The sequence below is a fragment of the Paralichthys olivaceus genome, chromosome 9, assembly GCF_024713975.1.
Source record: "Paralichthys olivaceus isolate ysfri-2021 chromosome 9, ASM2471397v2, whole genome shotgun sequence".
Taxonomy (NCBI): Eukaryota; Metazoa; Chordata; class Actinopteri; order Pleuronectiformes; family Paralichthyidae; genus Paralichthys; species Paralichthys olivaceus.
The window spans coordinates 13,636,615-13,656,058 of NC_091101.1; the positions used below are offsets into that span (position 1 = coordinate 13,636,615).

General features: G+C 41.4%; 1 protein-coding gene across 1 annotated transcript; it reads left to right on the forward strand.

Annotated features, from left to right (window-relative positions):
• The first annotated feature begins 1,729 nt into the window (after positions 1 to 1,729).
• Positions 1,730 to 17,471, forward strand: ehd1a (EH-domain containing 1a). Its single transcript, XM_020083686.2, has 6 exons — positions 1,730 to 3,485; positions 8,637 to 8,734; positions 13,569 to 13,810; positions 14,535 to 14,705; positions 15,842 to 16,006; positions 16,347 to 17,471. The coding sequence occupies exons 1-6, from the start codon at positions 3,097 to 3,099 to the stop codon at positions 16,878 to 16,880; spliced, it is 1,599 nt and encodes a 532-aa protein (XP_019939245.1). The 5' UTR covers positions 1,730 to 3,096; the 3' UTR covers positions 16,881 to 17,471.
• The last annotated feature ends 1,973 nt before the right edge of the window (positions 17,472 to 19,444 follow it).

Here is a 19,444-nt window from a genome sequence, read left to right on the forward strand (position 1 = left end):
TATATAAGACAATTCTTGTTTGTATTTAAACCAACATTTTGTATTTTGTATTGATAAATAATGTGTACCTACTCTGCCAGCAACCTGGGCAGCTAGTCTTTGGGAATCCAATTACCCCAATCACTAATGACACTTAAATCGAAAAGACCCAAACTGCTATAAAGAGAAATACAAAATTGCTCAGAAATTATTGTCCCCTGTTATTATTATTATAGGAACATTCTATAAATTGTGTTTTTGGATGATTGGAATTAATTTGCACATCTGTAAATGGGGCTTAAGTCAACTTTCCATGTTTCATTTCAATAACAGCAGGCCTGAAACATCGCTCCATAAACCATAGCAACTGTTGCAGAGGGGGATTTTTGACATTGACCATATCATGAACAATTGATGTGTCAATTGTTCTGGATATAAAAGGTAATCTCCTTGGACTCTGAAGCCAACCTAATCCTGTGATAAGGGTAACCATAAAGATGTCTACAAGTTATGAGTCAAGCCTACAGCGCTAATGTCTTGAAGAAAATATCTCACTTCTTTTTAAAGTTGAATTCCTTGATTTCCTAAACACATTCATTTGAATTTGTGTGCAGGTGTAAATGATAGAGAGCCTCAAACCTTCCAGTGGAATTATCTGCTAAAGCAAATGAGCAAAGTTAAAGGACACAATAGGGGTGAAGGTCTCTTTATTCTTCCCTTTAACTGCTTTATGGCTCTGTTTTTTACAGAAGGAGAGGGTTAAGGGTCAAAGTTGACTCAGGATAAAAGAGGAGAGTCTGGGAAACTGAAGACATAAGGTGTACAAGAAGAAATAAAGCGTGCTCCTGTTTACTGCATGTCTTCAAGGCCATATCAATGCCGATATGTAAAAGATTAATTTGAATGGAATAAAGGTCAGGATTCATCGGCTGGGGTGGCGCTCCCTCTTGAGTCCTGGCCCATTTTAACTGAGTGAATGACCCTGAATTTATTGGAGTCAAAAGGGCGTCATGTAACCTAAGATGCAGTAAAAACTAAGATCATGAGACATTAGGCTGAAGGGCACAATACTCAACTAACAATTTCTGAGGTGTAGGTTGTTTTATCACATAAGCTCATACAAAAAATCTGAAGAGAAATGATTTTAGTTAATGTTGTGGTGCTCAACCAGAGGAGGGCAGTATTATGTCAAACGTGGGAAACTCTCGTGACACTGGTGACATATATGTTAAGTATGTAGTGTGAAATATTATCTTGAACCACTGTTAGAATATGACAGTTTAAAAGATCATTCTGGCCTCAGCTGGAGACCTGAACACTACAATCACCATATATTGTGTGATTATATCAAATGAACACAATCACACGAGGATAATATCAACTGCAAATATTTCCAAGCAACTTAAATCTCTGTGTGTCATTGAATAATAGATGTGCACAGAAGAGCTGCACAGCCAATCCTGTGGTGAAATAAATCCTGTTGAGCGCTGTCAGCTGTGTTGTTTCTGTGGGTCTCACCAGCTGTAACAGCATCTCCATATGGAAAAACTCTGGCCTCCAGTGGAGCTGCTGTTATCTCTGGAGGGACACCTTTTATCATCGAAATGCTGCCGGGACTACGCTTACAATGTCTGACTTTCAAAAGTCAATACAGATACACCTGCTTTTAGCTGTATTTCTCGTTCCTTTTTATTTCTGTGCAGTTTGCTCTTTTTGACCAAATAAAGCAAATCCTGTAAATCCTGTTTTACTCTCTCAACGTTTATTCCTCACAAAGATGATGTTGACCGACAACTCATTTTCCATTATGTTATGTGTGTGCTGTTTTGTGTAAGCAGTTTGATAGCTATTTGAAATTAAAACCAAAACAACATGTGACTATACCGGCAACATTTCCAGTTAGCAATAAGTGACTGGGACTTTCCCCTCACATGAATAAATGAATGACATGCATATTTTTGCTTGGATACACACATCAATGTCAGACAGACCTTTCCAATAATCAAACATCTAAATTCAAATATAAAATGCAAACATCAAAACTCAAAAAAAAAAAATTTAAAAAATGAATGAATAACTTAAAGGTCATACAAATGGCTGACAACACATACAGAGGTAAAAGGAAAGCATACAAAACACATATGTTATATAGCTATATGCCAGTTTACAAAATTCACGATCAATGTCACAATGTTATTTCTATTAAGTTTAAAGACTGTTTTTTTGCTCCTGAGTGAAGGTTGTTGTTTTAAACTCTTCTTTATGAGCAGACAATGACAAACACTTGATAAACAGCAAAACATGTTTACAAATCTGAGGTAGATGACTTCGTGTTATATCTTCTCACTGTGCACAGTGCATAAGCAACACGTTGTTATATATCTAACCTTTATTATATTGCGATTGATAGAAATTGTATTGTGATAATTATAGATATTGCTTTATCATCCAGACTTACTTTGAGGTTAATTCACGTGGCTTACAAAGTAAAAGAAAAAGCTTACACTTCTCTCAGGACGAAACAGAAAATAATGAGTCATACACAATATTACTTCAGTCATATTTTGGAATGTTTGGAATTTTATATTTAGATCTCGGGGCATAGACATTGATTATAAATGAATAACTATATTACTATATACATACACATTCATTCATTCATTGCTATTTTTGCTGGACTGGCAAAGTTGAGGCTTTTATTGTGAAATAAGTACTGGAGTTCCGGTGCCGCGTGTTTCTTCCTCGGTGGTGCACGCCAACCGTCAGCCGGTCTCCCGCTAGCCAGCCGTCCAGAGGAGCCGGTGTCGAACTACAGCCACAGCCGCGTAGCTTGAGATTCAACCGACCCACCCGTCGCTGGATACTAGAGTCGGGGTGTGCCTGCCCGTGATCGGTGATACGACGTCAGCTGAAGAGGGAGCGTCCTCCGCGGGTGACGGAGTGAGTGTGTGGCTAGCTATCGACGAAGAGGAGGGTGGGGACAAAAAACTTCGAAGACCTCGCCCAGCCGTCGCTTCATTCCAGCAGGCAGCTACTCTCTCGACGGTGTGAGAGCTCCACACCTCGCAACCCGAGCATTTGATTTTAAACGGGGGGACACCGACACCGCCAGTGAATATGTTCAGGAAAAACTTGAAGAAGGACCCGGAGCTGTTCCAGAACGTGGCCGAAGGGCTGCGGCGGCTCTACCGGACCAAACTGTTCCCGCTGGAGGACACGTATCGATTCCACGACTTCCACTCCCCTGCGCTCGAAGATGCCGACTTCGACAACAAGCCCATGGTGCTCCTGGTGGGCCAGTACTCCACCGGGAAGACCACTTTCATCCGGCACCTCATGGAGCAGGACTTCCCCGGTATGCGGATTGGCCCCGAGCCGACCACAGACTCTTTCATCGCGGTGATGCACGGCGAACAGGACGGGGTGATACCGGGCAACGCTCTGGTTGTCGACCCTAAGAAGCCCTTCCGCAAACTCAACGCCTTCGGCAACGCGTTTCTCAACAGGTAAGGCCGCTGCCAATCCCAGACCACATTAAAGAGCTCACCGGGCCGAGTGAAACATGTCACACACTAGGATTATAACAACTAGATCTTTATTTAGTCGTTTGTAAATTATATTATATGTACGTCAAGTTCATGCTTCTCTTTAAACCAACAGCTGTGTGTTTATAACCCTGTCACAACAACTCCCCTGTGGGTTAGATGTCCTCCCTACGCGTCCCTACACGCTTTGTCAAAGTACATTCACTGTTTGTATGCTGTTGCACAATCTTCCCGTGCGTGTGACTGTTTCCTCCCTTTCCATGGTCTTGTGAGAATGCAGGTATTTAGTGTCAACAACAAGGTGGAAGAGCCTGTCTGTGTATGCAAAAGCACAGGAAGGTGCTTTCCAGGATTGTATCCCCCTTTCACACCAGTCCTTCACTTTGTGCCAAACCAGTTCACATGGCAGCTTGGCCTCCTTCGTGCACTTCTTTCCATCCTGAGAGCACCTGGCAGTCACTCATGACAGATCGTTTTGTCCCAGTGTCTCAGTGTGGCTCCTTCAACAGAGTTAGTGATGTTGCTAAGGAGCAGGTTGACCTTGTCCTGCATGTCTTCGGGTGTCGGTGCCACAGGTGTTGCCACATCAGTGGAAACCAATGAGCCAGCTTCCTTATTTCACTGCCTGTGGGTGAAGCCTTATCACAAAGGGTTAAAGGTTTTTTATTCTTGTAGTGTTGTGACATTGAGTCAGCAGTTTTGAGTTTTATGAAGGTCAGTAACAGGACATTTAGTCCATTGGAGTTTGACTGATGAGTTAGAAAATACGTCCCAAACTTTGATGAATCACTCCAGATGACACTTAAATCTGTTGGCCAATCTGTCACAGGCAGTTTCCCTCATAACAAAAAAATCTGATGACTCAGAAGTTGTCTTACTCAGCAATTAATGCTGATAGCAGTGTTGAGGATTTGGAAATGATAGAGATGCGGAACATTAAACAAACAGATGGGAAAGGTGCTATGAAGGACAGCAGCCAGTGTTTCACCTGATATTTGACACAGGCTCCTCCCAAGTCAGCGTACGGGGTGAGATTGCATAAGCAAGGTGCTGTGAGTCAGAGCCAGCTTCTTGGGGACAGCTCAACATCTTAATCCTGCATGTGTGTGTATTTTCGATGACATCAGATACCTGACATCTGATTGTTGAAGGTGTCACTTCCTGTGGAGGATGTGGTGGGCATGTCCACTTCTCTTCCTGGTATCCAGTGTGGTGTCCTCCCTTCACCAGATGGACAAATATTACACTAACAACTTGGTGACTGTCATGATCTCTTTTTAGCATCAGATTATCAGGTGTGCCATGTCACCCTGTGCTGGATTAGTACAAAAAGTTGACACTTCCCTAGTGAGGCCTATCTCCCATTATCTAGTGAAATCCTTTCCCTCAATTATGTGGAGCGTGTGTTTTATCTTGCATGAGTGCAAATGTCCGGCAAACTCAGGAAAGTGAAGTAATGCATTTCAGATAACACTTGTGTGTTTGTGTGTGTGGTGTGCATGTGTCTGTGCGTGTGGGGAGTTGTTCGACCCAGGCCAAGATTCACTTCTCTGAAGTTTATTACAGTCTTGAGGGGAAACCAGATAAGATTGTGTGTAAACAAAGGCTATTGTCCATCACAACATAATTTATGTTAATGTTGGACACAGTCATATGATGCACGAGACTTGTGGTTCCCTTTCATTCTGCAGCTTTGTCTCAGAGGCATATTCATGCTCTAGTAGTCACACACCAGCTCAGGGAACTCTCACATGATTATACATACCAGGATATATGCTTATGGAAGCTGCAGGTGGTTGCACTGTGTATGGGCATAATGCTTAATTAATCAGTTGTAATGGCATGTAATGTGGAGAAGGCCTACAGCTGATTAAACCAGACCCAGACAGACAGACAGACATTTGGAACAGGGATGTTTCTTTGCTCCGACGAGGCCAGTTTTCCACTCATGAGACCAGAAGTATTTGGATTGGCCTTCAGCTGTTGGTTTTTCAGAGGCATTTTTTTGATAGGGGATAAGAAGAGGGTCAGATTGTCAACTGAGTGATTTGAGGTGGAGGCTGTGATGGCAAGTTCACGTTGTAATTTTGAAACTATAATCATTCAACTTGCAGATTAGCCCTTAACTACCAGACTGGGATAGGATTTGCCCTCAGTATAACCAGTCATTTATGAAAAGGGTAAACAGAAATCAGTCTTGGGATTCTCACACCTACAGTTTCTCTTTGACAGACTCAAGAGGTAACAGCTGCTGGACTGAACTGAAATACATTGTCTATTTTTACAGTTTGCCGTTATTTGTGTTTTGTAGCAGCCTGGTTTCGGGATTTGCGTCCCACCTCTTGTGCAGTGATTTTATACCATAGACTGTATGAAGATGGATGACACGACTGTTCTCCAAAAGTAAAGCCAAAGCATCTTGATCGCTGGCTGCAGTATAGGTCATAACTCCTACCTCCCCCCTATTAATGGATGGGACATGGGCCACGTATACGTTGAAGGTTCAGTGAGTAAGATTTAGTGACATTTCAGGGTGAAGTTGCATGTTGCAGCTGAATACCCCTCACCTCACCCTCCCCTTCCAGACATAAAAGATAACATGTGGTAGCTTCAGTTGTCATAAAAATGCAAAAGGCAAGATGATGCTTTTCTTATTCAGAACATTTTAGCTTCATTTCTGTATAGTGGGAGGAAATGGAGATGCATCATCCATCTATGTCCATCTATGTTTTGTACCAACTGTTTCTATATAAGTGATTTAATAAATCTCTTCACTCTCTTGCATATGTTTTAGCTCTCGTTCCCTTTAGTTGAAATGTCACTGCAGTCAGAGGGGCCCTGTGTCCTTGTGCTCTCTCTGTAATCCATTACTCAGTAAAACCATAGTCAGCAAAGTTTAAGTTCCGCACCCCGGCCAACACTGTCCTGCCCCGTCCTGTCCTGCTCACGGCCTGCTATTCCAGGACACTGACTCTGCACTTTTCTCAGATAGAAAATTGACATATGCACAGCCTTGGAGAGACTTAAACAACAACTATAAATGAAGATATGTAGATATGGATATATGTTGTATATATATGTTGACTATATTATTTATTCACAAAAACAAGAAAAATGTAGAGCAGGCATTTGTGGAAAAGAGTCTCTGCTGTAACCTCCCAGGGCCCTGTTTCCTCTTCTCTATAGGAAGCTGAGGTCACGATGTGAGGGAAGGTCTAGATCAGGAGGTGGGGCAGGAGAGGAAGACCTCCTGTTATAAGCTGGAACCAGACTTCCAGTTTCACTGGAATAGGTCTGATTGTCAAAATGAAGCCAGGTCCGTGACCTCTCAGAGGGGATGGGTTTCTCCCTCTCACAAGACATCATCAAACAGCCAATGATTCAGATATTCTTAAGCCCTTGGGCCCTCATGCCTGGTAGGGTCCTGCTCTGTTTCTAAGAATTCCAGCCCAAGTTAATTGTAGCATTCTTTCCTACTGCGTGGAAAATGTTGTGACAGATAGTTAAATGGAAAACCTGAGCCAAAATTCCAACTTGATATCACACACATCAGCTATCAAAGGGAGAGGAAAAACTGCATGTTTGTTATCTTTGGCAGTCACTACTATTCTATTGTAATATCATACATAGGATCCCCATGCAAGGCACACTGCTCACATTTTTTTTGACTTGTCCATTGTCCTCTGATTTTTCCTTTTTCCCCTCTGCGTGTGGTGTAAGACCTCTGTTAGGGTCTGTGGTGCGTCTGGCCCCAGTGCGGTTGCAGAAGGAATGTAAAAGCACGGTTCTCCCAGTCTTATGACCTTGTGCCTCTCGGCTCATGTTGTGAGTTTCGGTTCAGACAGATTCAAAGGGCAGCAGAGTGAGAAGAAGGGAACAATCCCCTTCTTTGTCCTGAGTGGGACACCGTGGGTTTATACCGTTTTTATAACCCACTCATTGCTTCTCCTGCTTCTCAGTGTGTACATCTGCCTGGAATTGGATTCATGCATGAATCTTGAAACTCCCCTTTAAAGTTTAAACCCCAGTGTTCAAGCTTCAAGGTGACCATTGTGTAGTGAGTTATGTTGAATTGAGAATCACTCATGCCAACACTTTATTAAAAATTGCCTCAGTGTTTCCCTTACATTCTTATATCAATGGAGTCTTCTTGAAGCTAATTCTCCTCCCACTGTTTGGAAAGGATGACTTTGTCATTGTGTTTTTTTTCCTTCTCCTATAAAACACTTAACTAGGTGTAAGCTAGGGCTGCAACTCACAAGTAGCACATTTCATGGTTTGGCCTATAAACAAAAAAGAGAAAAAGATCCATAATGATTTTCCCAGATGACATCTTCAGACCATTACATCTTCCACCCCAAAGGCAATGTCCTCAGTTGAACGTCTTGTCCAACCTAAAAGTCAAATCTTCTCAAAGGTGCATATTAAATTGTCAGCTTTTTGACCAACTGATTGATACCTGTGCAGAGCCTGTCAAGATGAAGCATAATCTCAGCAGCATTTCTGCGAAGTTTGGAGCCGATCAGATGAGCGTTTGTCAGTTGGATGGACAGACTGAGATTCCACCATTTATAGTTAGAAAACAAACAGTGTCAACTTTGGTTAAATGTAACCCCAGGCAGGACAAATGCGGTCATTACTGAATTGTTCATTAACAAAAAATAGCGGAGCGAGTCAATATCATCTGTCAATCATGAAGTCTTGTCCAATTTTTAAAAGTGGCAAATAACTAATCTTAAAACAAATCTTAGCAGAAAAGTGCATTTTCTACAAAAATCAATGTGATAAGAACTACCTTAAACAACAGAAACCATGTTTTGTAAAAAATGTATTTGACATGTACTTTTTAGTTAAGCCTCAAAAAACTAGGGTGGGCGGGGTTTATAAACCATACTGCTGCCAGCCAGCGGGCGATTGACATGTTATGCTTCATGTTTGGGGAACTGTCATATTGTCCACATTCATATACATGTACAAATACTCTCAGCCAACTGGTTTTTCCACCCTCTCACACTTTCAGTCCCCTACTTCTTTCTGTTTTTCTTCCACTCCCTCCGTGCTCGATACTGTCCCCTCTCTCATCTGTGTGTGTGTTTTTTTTTGTCTTGATAGATTCATGTGTGCCCAGATGCCAAATCCGGTCCTGGAGAGCATCAGTATCATCGATACTCCTGGAATCCTGTCTGGGGAGAAACAGAGGATAAGCAGAGGTCTGCTCCACACACTTACACAAACTTCTTCACCCGCTCTGGCTCTCGCCTTCTCTCTTGTAATACTACTGCAGTATCACACACACGCACACACCCACAAAGTAAAACCACAGGAAGTCACAAGTATTATGAGCTAAACTTTTAAAGCATACTCTACAAGTCACTTTCAGTCTCATCCTCCCTCTTTTAGTTTTTCTTTCTGTTTTCAGATCAGCCTGTCACTTCGTTTATATATTAAAAAGTTTGATTCATCATCACTGGAAAAACTATGTAGCCGTCATTCTGTGCTCCCTTTTTGTTTGTCCCATGCTGTTACACTTATCACTTTATATCTGAGTCATTTCCCTGTGCTCTGCGCAATAAATCAATTCATTCTTTTATCCATTTCTCAAAACAATGCTCTGTAGGGTCATCTCCCAGCTGCCACATTCAGTTTTCCTTGTTACTTTTGATGATTCCACAGAACACCAGCAGAAAAAAACTGTCAATGTCAATTTTATTTGTCTCAACACTTCTGCTTTTTCTACCTGATCTCAGTCCCTTTAAGAGGAAGCACACTTACAAGCAGTAGTGTTTTTGTGTACTCCAGGGAAAGGAAATGGAAGCGTAGCAGAGTTTCCCAAGACTACACCACCTACCCCACCCCACCACTACTGTTGTTGCACTGAAAGATGACACATCAGTCACAGTCTTATGATTTGCTGCTCTTGGTTTTATTTCACTATTAATGAGGTTTTAAACTGTAGGAAGCACAAAACAAATAATTTTGACGGTTGTTAAAATGACGGTTGTCAGAGACCGAAAAGGGGAAATATATGACTGTAAATAAAGACGCATAAATTAGTGTCATCTGATGGTAAACCAAAAGATGTGTGTGCGCAGGGTGTGAAGGTGACCCCGCATAGAGAGGAGCAGATGAAATCTGACATCTCATACCTCAGACAGTTTTGTTTCTATACATACATACTTATACATTCTTGCTTTCTCGCACACAAACACACACACACACACATTCTCTCTCTCTCTCACACACACATTTATTCCCCATCTCTAGTTTACACACGCTCTGTCACGCACACAGTATCCTCTGCTCTGTTTCTGTATAAACACAGATGCAGACCTCAGTACTCCACAGACATACTGTACTGCCTGTGTCATATATATAAACAAGACTGAATAGTGCAGCTGAAGTGTATAGGGCATGCATGTGTGTTTCTGTCTGTGTGTCTGTGTGTGTGAGTGTGTCAGTACTTGGCAATAGACTTGCACTAGGCCACAGGAAGCTATGCTGTTATTTCAGACTTCCTCTCAGTGCTGTAATCTCCTGACAAGAGCCGCGTGCGCCTTATTCAATATCATAATCAAACATTTCTGTGTGGAGCTGAGAGCAGAGTGGTATATATTCATAGAGCATGACAGTCAGTAACTGAACGTTCCCCAGGGTTAAAACATACATTTTTTTTTAACAATATCTTAGATCTACTTCAAGTCTAAAACAGGAATTCCTTTGACAGAGGGTGAAACTGTGATGTCTATTCATGCACACTTTGTTTATTGCATAATTCATGATTCAATTTTGATTAGGTCAGCAAGTATTCCACTAAACTTGTTCCTTGTCGAAATGAAATGATAAAAGCGTTTTGCAGAAGTTTCTCAACATTTCAGCAAATTTCCCTGAGAGAAGTGAAGGTTAAATAAAGACTCATTATTAGCTGTAAAGTACCTCAGCAGTATTGTTTCAAGGAATGGGTTGACGTTTTTGGAAATGAGCATATTTGCTTTCTTGACAAAATTAGACGCCGTCATGTTTGTGTATTAAATATGATCTCACAGAATGCTGAGACTACTTGACGGACTGGAAATGGGGAAACAGGTAGCACACCTCTGTCTAAAGGTAATAAAATCCACTAAACACACTTTTAAACCTCACAAATAAAATATAAACATTGAGTTTTACGGAATGTTATATGCTGAACAGGTTCTCATAAAGCAAAAACTATTGTCTAACTGACGGACGATACATCTCCACATCCAGAATTTAAGTCAAGAATATCCATGTTATTTGGTGCCAGTGCAGTAGTGATGGACAGGGTCTGTGCTTTCAGGGTCCCACTGATACACACCCTCGACCAATCACAAGTCGGTCTCATCTAGCAATCTTGACATTTCACCCTGTTTTTATAGCATCAAATAATTAAAACCAAACAGACATCTGCAGTTTCACAGACATCAGTGTGATAAGAACTTCCTAAATGACGTGGGCTTTGACTTCATTAGTTTGGTCCATGTCCCCTCCACTAACATGGAGGAGCCTGGGTATATAACCTATACTGCAGCCCACACCAGGAGCAATCAAGACATTTGGTTTCACTTTCAGGGAGCTGTCATGTCATCCATCTTTATGTACAGTTTATGAGCCAGACCAGCTGTTTTCAGTTTCAGATTTTGTGCTAGGCTAACAGTATGCTGGCTGTAACTCTAAGCAAGAAAACTCTTAAACATGTTCCTCAAAATATTCCTTTAACTATCCAGGAGGTCTGGATGAAAATGTGTTTTCTAAGATGAACAGATTTTTAGATTTGACAACCAAAAATAAGTACAGTCTTGTCTGTTAACTTCTCTGATGCTGAGCCCGTCTGGAGGATCTGAGTTTATCACAGAATGTCTGCACGTGTTAGAGAGACAGCAGTGGTTGATGCTATGTGCTATAAGTAAGTCAAAGCTTGAGCAGCTGTCTTACTGTCCGGTTCCCTGACATGTGTTTTAAAAACAGACTGAAGAGAGAATGCGCAAATGTCCTCATCTGGGTCCCTTGGGGTTCTCAGACTTAAAATGTTCCCTCTATCCCACATCATGAGTAGTGTTACACACATTCCTAAAAGATTACTCATCTTTTTTGCTTGGAATATTTTCATCTCTTATTACATTTTAGTTTTTCTCTTACTTTCACTTTTACTGTCCCCTTGACTTTCTCATTCTCTCCCTTTCCCTTTCCCTTTTACTCCAGTCCCCGTCTCCCATCTGTCTTCTTCTTCTACTGTCTCATTTTGTGTGTGTGTCTCTCTCTCTCTCTCTCTGTTTATATTGACTGTATTACTCGTTGTCTTTTTTGTATTCATGTGTTCGGACGCAGACAAAAGACAGCCATGTTGGAATGCATATGCAGCAGATCTAGAACTGATTGTGTGGCAGCTGAGATGAGCTTTTAGAGCAACTGCATTCTTCTCTGATCAGATGACACACGGACTCTAATCAAAACCATAATTCTCTGTTTCTCACTGCACTGCATAGCTCTTCAGGGACGAGGAAAGCTCAGGAAAAAAGTCATTTTTTGTGAAATCTCAGTTAACCCCCTTGTCACTTCTCATATGTCCAAAGACCAGTAGGTTTCACTGTTGTGACAGTGATAGAAATGTTATAGCTTAACCCAGGTCGGTGTCATCAGAGACAGGTTCAAATGATCTTTACTTCCAAATGCCTCTGTCCCGCTGTCTGAGTAAAGCTGGTTAATCGGTAACCAAATGAAAAGGCCTGCCTCTCGAAAGCCCTTATCTAAACATTATTGGATCAACACGAGTTGGAATATGAACGTTAGAACCCTCAGTTTTATCTTCTCCAACACACAATGTATTGAACGATTGGAGCCATTGAGCTCTTTGTCAAGTTGTCCTCTGTCTCTCCACACAGATTATTTGTAAGCACAGCACAGATATTGACATGATTGAGACAGGAATGACAGGACGAGCTGAGGTTAGGGACCACCTCCAAGTTGGATGCAAAAAGGCCAAGAGAACTTTCCAGATTTTCCTCAAGTGCTTCATTCAGTTTTTGACACTATCTTTACTTGGACCCTCTCCCACTACCTCCTTTTGCAAATATGCAGCATGTCTGAATAAGAATGAACATTCCTTTTTTAAGAATCATAGACCATCTTTATATTAATCTGAGCCCCCTCCCATTAATATACATCACCTCACTTGTTTTTCAATCATCCAGTATTCATTAACACACAACATTTAATTATAATTAGAATTAGAATTGAATGAGGCTCAAATTCAAAAAACCTTTAGCTTTGGTTGATTTTTTTTTTTCTAAAAAGGATGAGAATTGTTCTATTAAAAAAACAATAATGGGGTAAAAATACTTGCAGGCTAATGCAACTGCTCCCAGTCTCTATTTATATTACTATTGAGTTCTGTAGTTTTACTTCCTCAGCATTCTGCTGATTGATGTTAAGCAACCATCAACGTGGCGTAACATTTTCTGGAGTTTTTCAGATACACCAATACAAGGAAACCTGCATGTGGAAATTGTGGAAGTCTTGAGCTTTTTTTTTGTGGTAGCTTGAAATTGCTATGGGAAATTGTGTTTGTACGTATTGTGTTTGTATTCATTGGAGAACAGAGGAAGTCAGACCTAAAGACCTTGTTCCTGCTGCCGCTGAGATAAAGGCCTCTGTTTGACAGTTCAGTGTGTTGTGGCAGCCAAAAAAGTACAGTGCATATGAGGATTATAAATGGCAGTGAACAAGCATCTATGAACCCTGACCACGTCCAGTATAAATCTGAAAACAGATGTTTTGTTAAAAAAAACCCAGATTGGAGCTTTGCACTGCTGCTACCTCGAGAATGTCACAAATGTCAGGCTGTTGTTTTTTTCGGCCTAAAAACATTTTAGCCTCATGTTATTCTGACCATGTCTCATTCAACTGAGTCTGAGGTTAAATCATCACCTGTATACACAGTCAGTTACCTGGCAGTGTTTGAAGTCAACACTGTACCACATATAGATCCCATCTTTTAATAGTTGCTCCCCTCTCCTCGTCTTTCTCCAGGTTACGACTTTGCCGCGGTGCTCGAGTGGTTTGCCGAGCGCGTGGACCGCATCATCCTCCTTTTTGACGCCCACAAGCTGGACATTTCTGATGAGTTCTCCGAGGTGATCCGCGCTCTCAAGAACCACGAGGACAAAATGCGCGTGGTGCTGAACAAGGCGGACCAGATCAGCACTCAGCAGCTGATGAGGGTCTACGGAGCCCTGATGTGGTCTCTAGGTAAAATCATCAACACACCTGAGGTAAAATATATTTCCTTTTCACACTTGTGCTTTTGTGTGGCAATTGAAATGCTGTCGAATTAAATAAATCCAAGCTTGTGTTTATTTCCTGCATCAAATGCCAGAATATGGCATCTTCAGTAATAATCAGTTGTTAGACATGCACACTGGTCACAGCCTGTAAATGCACACATCTTTGGCAGCTCTAGACAGAGGTCATATGACTTTTTTCTCCCAAAGACGAGAGTAATCGAATAGTGATATGTTTCACAATTAATGGTCTCAGCCTGTCACTAAAACAAAATTTGGCAGAAAAAAACTGTGGGAATGAAAGTGAAAGGCAGCTCAAAAACCTTTAGCGTGGGATTCTTTGTCTCACACGGCATCATGTGACCCAACTTGTCTTGTGATTTTTTTTTTGCTGACTGTTTAGTTAATGTTTGATCCAAGGCCATATTCATAAACAGGTTCCAGAGAAACCTTTGGATCACTTAGACAATTATTCATTGACATTGAGGGTGCATTGTATTGTTAAGTCTTCACAACACAAGACATGATTTATTAATTTGTTTTTCCTTCACTTTTAACCACATCTTCCTATATTATTTTTTTACGTATCCCGTTTCTGTTTCTTTTGGTTTATTTTGAGTCGAGTGCTGGGTCATGTTTGTGACCTGTGCAAGAATGTCCTTCAGTGAGTCAGTGAAGATGAATGGAGATAATCTTGTGCAACCTTTTACTCCAGGTTGTGCGGGTGTACATCGGCTCGTTTTGGGCCCAGCCCCTGTTGGTCCCAGACAACAGGAAGCTGTTTGAAGCGGAAGAGCAGGACCTGTTCTTGGACATCCAGTCGTTGCCACGTAATGCGGCACTACGCAAACTCAACGACCTAATCAAACGGGCACGCCTCGCCAAGGTCAGTATCACTGAGACTAAGATTCTACAGCCATGTTAGATAGCAGCTCCTTGAAATACAGCATTTTTTATCATCACTTAAATTAAATTTAACATGCTGATAACATTCATAAATACCAGTTCCCTAAAAATGTCTGATTTTCTCATCAAGATCTGTTATGTCCTGATAAATCAATGCAAATGATGAAAACATGCCCCGTCGAAAAAAAAAATCCTGGATTTGCATCTGAACCAAAATTTGATGGGTTCTCTCCTGACCAGTACAGTCGATTTTCTGCATAATCCTGCTAACTAACAAAGAGACAGACAAACAGATACAGATGAAAACATAACATTCTGGTGGATGTAAAAACCAAGGATTCAGGCAGCCAGGGTGACACGTCTGATACTTAAGAAGCAATCATGTCAACGTGTGAGCCGGGGCTCTCCATATTGTTTCAACATATCATACTTCATCAAACTTCTAACCTTGCTTTGCTGTTACATTATTATTATTCGTTTTATCTATAACCAGTGATGCATAAAATACATTACTATTCTGATAGAGTGGAAGCTGCAGGCGAGCAGCTGGGTAGTGGGTTGACAGTTGGGACAGTTTGCATATTCATTAATTCTCAATTATTAAATCAGGCAAAGGTGTAGAGTTACATCCAAACCATTTCGAGGCCATGAATGGATTGTTTCTGTGCAGCATCAATATCTGCACATCAAACCAAACTGCATCATTGTCTCTTATTTTCTTATCGTATTTCTTATTATCTTATTTTTCTTTGGTCTCACTACCAGCCCCACCTCTCCTCCACCCCCACAGGAGGAGCATTACTTGAAAAAAGTCCTGTTTTATGCCACTTTGTTAGTGTTTTGTTTCTAAATTAATAGGCAGCGTGCTAAAGTGTGTCTAAAGATTAAAAGCAACCTGAACCTTGTTACACTTACAAGAAGAGAAGATGGATTATTTTCTGTTTCTGCCACAGACTATAATTACACTGAGTAAATCTTTGCTGTACAAATACCCCCCAGACATGTTTCAAGACATATTAAAATACACCGCTTTGAATAATGTGTCTAATGAGGTTTATCTACAAAAGTTGAGTTTTGTTGAGTTAAAAAATGTTCTTCTTTTTTCCTGGTGACTAGGTGCAGGCCTACATTATCAGCTCTCTGAAAAAGGAGATGCCCAGTGTGTTCGGAAAGGAATCCAAGAAAAAGGAGCTGATTGCCAACCTGGGAGAGATTTACATTAAGATTGAGAAGGAGCACCAGATCTCACCTGGAGACTTCCCCAAACTGGCCAAGATGCAGGTGAGATGAGGATAAATCCAGATGTACACAGCAGTATACAGTGATGTACTATCCAGAGTCACAGATCTGATAATATACCGTATTGGACTATTTTCAGCGTGTTATATAAAGTCCTTATCTCGGAGTAGAATGACCTTTCAACCTTTGCTCTCTTCACATCTTTGCCCCTCTTTCCTGCCCTTACCCTCCAGGATGGGCCAGGACGGGGATGAGATTTATTTTTCCTGGTTTGTCAGGAAATCCTGCTTCTTGTATGCTACTCCCATTGGTAGCCATTGAAGACTGATCTATTTCTATCACAAATTCCTGTTTTCACTCAACCCCCTTTCCATCCCTCCAGGAGCTGCTGAATAGCCAGGACTTCTCCAAGTTTGCGGTGCTGAAGCCCAGGCTGCTGGAGGCTGTGGAGGACATGCTCGCCAACGACATAGCCCGCCTCATGGCCATGGTGCGCCAGGAAGAGGCCGCCATGCCCACCCAGATCGTCAAGGGTGGAGCCTTTGAAGGAACCATGAGCGGTCCCTTTGGTCACGGCTATGGAGAGGGCGCCAGCGAAGGCATCGACGAGCTGGAGTGGGTGGTGGGTCGTGATAAGCCCACATACGATGAGATCTTTTACACCCTCTCTCCCATCGATGGCAAGGTGTCCGGTGCTGCAGCCAAGAAGGAGATGGTGAAGTCTAAGCTGCCGAACACGGTGCTAGGAAAGATCTGGAAGCTGGCCGACGTGGATAAAGACGGGCTCCTGGACGATGATGAGTTTGCCCTCGCCAACCACCTCATCAAAGTGAAGCTGGAGGGCCACGAGCTGCCGCCGACGCTGCCCCATCACTTAGTGCCACCGTCCAAACGTGGGACAGTCCTTGAGGAGTAGAGAAGGGGGTGTAGCAGTCCAGAAGTCTCAGCGCTTTGCCTCATGTTTCGGACTCTCCAGACAAAAAAGTCCAACCACAAGCATGAACAGCATCATCCTCCATGACGCTGCGAGCCTCCAGGCTTCCTGAGACACCACGAGGAGGCGTTGCTGTGATTTTCACCAGAGAGAGACTGGAGGGTTTCTTGGGAGAAGGTGGGAGGGAGGGAGGGAAAAACATTTACGTATCTGTTAGAAATTAATGAGGGGAAGGGGTTTGATTCACCACCTAATAAAAAGGACATTACTGGATTGTGAACTGATGGGAATTGGGAGGTTGCATGATAGAACTGAACATGGATTTGTTCATCCTGTGTAAAAGATGTCTTATAAGCATAGTCCAGTCCATATTAATATTATTATTATATGTTGATCTAAAGAAATATAGTTTTTTTTCCATTTGGAGAGAGAAAGAGGAAATAAATCAAAACAACTATTAGAATTGTTTTATCTATATTTTTGTATTTCCTGACTGTTAAATTTGTCTCTTTCCAAATGCTTCCCTTTTCATTATTTTGCCAGATAAATAAAAAGGAGCACTGTACCATCCGGCTCAGGCTTATGTGGCTTTTTATTGATTATTTCTATGATACATAATTTTGGTTTGATTTGATCAAACAGGAGAATGCATTACTGGAACAGCTTCATATTAAATGAGGGAAAACTTACTCAAATAAATTAAATTTGACAGAAAGAAACAGAATCATAGTTTTTGTATTCTAATTTGTAGTACTTTGTCATTAAGGGTCATTCCAAGGACTGTGTCACTTAGAGGTCATCCACACCCTGAGTTTTATTTTGAAATGCCCTCCTTCTGACAGTTTTAATGTGGTCTACTGCCCTCTGTAGTTCATGAAGACAAGAACCAGATGCCTCACAAGGATCTACTATATAAGGCCATTTAGCCATGAAACAAGTGGCTGCATATTTCCAAGGGCAAATGGAAAGAAAAGTGGAGCAGACAGACACTCGTCACATTCTATGGAGCACTTCAGACCAGGACATATGGAGACAATTTAGAGAGAGAAAAAATTTAGTCTGGCCCCAGGGAGATGAGTTGAAATCATAAACAGAAAGGCAGGAGGTTCTCACATGTGAGACTCAGACTTGAGGCTAAATAAAGATGCAGGCTACAGTCTTTGTATATTAACGTACAATATTATAACCTGTACAAGGCTGAAGCTGCTCTGAGGTCTGTTTGCATAATTCAAATAGAATGTTGGAAGTAAGTAACTGAAATGTAAATCAGATACAGAAGAGAACAGAAATTAAATTATGATTTTGTCGTTATAAATTCTTATCTTACATCAATAGGGGCGTGATAAAAGGAAGGCATTGAGTCAACACGTTTCCACACTGCAGAATATTTTATATGTCATGTGTGTTAACATATTCGTACACGTCCACATCACATATCTTATGTTTTGAAGTTTTTTCACGCCTTCACGCCAGTACTTCATCAACACCTACAGGGAATTTCTTCAAATTTGATTTTCAGTCAGGGTTAAATTGGATCTGACTTGAATTTGGTGAACAAAAGTCAAAGGTCAAGGTCACTGTGAATGCAAGAGCCCAGAAAGGTTTTGAGGGAATATCTTTCAATTAAGTACAAACATTCAGTTGGATTCAACTGATTTCCTTTTGGAGGTCAAACGTCAAGGTCACGGGGACCTCATGTTCATGTGTAAGTGACATAAGAAGAACACCATCAGGGAATTTCATTACATCTGGTAGAAACGTTCACTTGGACTCAAAGGAGACATGATTAGAATTCAGAGGTCAAACGTCAAAGTCACTGTGACCTCACAAAACCCTTTTTTGCCTCTTGAACATATTATCTGAAGGACGCCTCTAAATAATCCTTTCACATTTGGCAAAAATGTTTACTCAGATTCACGGATTAACTGATGGGATTTAGGAGGTCAAAGGTCAAGGTCACATTGGCCTGACAAAAAAGATGTTTTTGGCCTCTTAAACATTCAAGTAATTTCCTCACAGTTTGACCAGTTGTCACTTGGACTCAAAGATTCAATTATTAGATTTCAGTGGTCAAAGGTCACAGTGGCTCATATGAGTTTGTTAAAAAATGTATCTCGTTAGGTGGAGGCGTGTGATTCTTGGTGATCATTGTAACTGGAAGCAGAGTTGAGGGAGCCAGTCTTCTCAACACCTCAGTGTTTCCTCTCATGCTCACATGACACACAGAGACGTGTGTTTTAGATTTTTCTCATCTCATCATTTCCTCCTGCTGTTTTTTTATTTTTCAACACAGCAGCATGAAATGTCATGTCTGATAAAGTCCAGAGGCGCTCCCTTGTGTCTTGATAAGTTATTACAGATATTATTCGGATGTGGAGTCATATTAGGGCCAGTTGTAACTCTGTGTTTGTGTTTCATGTCCTCTGCTGTAGAGACAGTGACCTGTGACAGTGACCTGTGACAGTGACCTGTCAATACGATTACATGAAAATCTTAAACAGATAAAACAAATAATCACAACTGGTGTCAATACTACAAATCAAACA

Excerpts from the sequence above, each read along its gene's own strand:
- ehd1a (XM_020083686.2), top strand. The coding sequence starts at position 3,097 with ATGTTCAGGAAAAACTTGAAGAAGGACCCGGAGCTGTTCCAGAACGTG. Across the intron at positions 3,486-8,636 it reads GGCAACGCGTTTCTCAACAG|ATTCATGTGTGCCCAGATGC; the intron begins GTAAGGCCGCTG and ends TTGTCTTGATAG. Across the intron at positions 16,007-16,346 it reads CCAAACTGGCCAAGATGCAG|GAGCTGCTGAATAGCCAGGA; the intron begins GTGAGATGAGGA and ends CCATCCCTCCAG.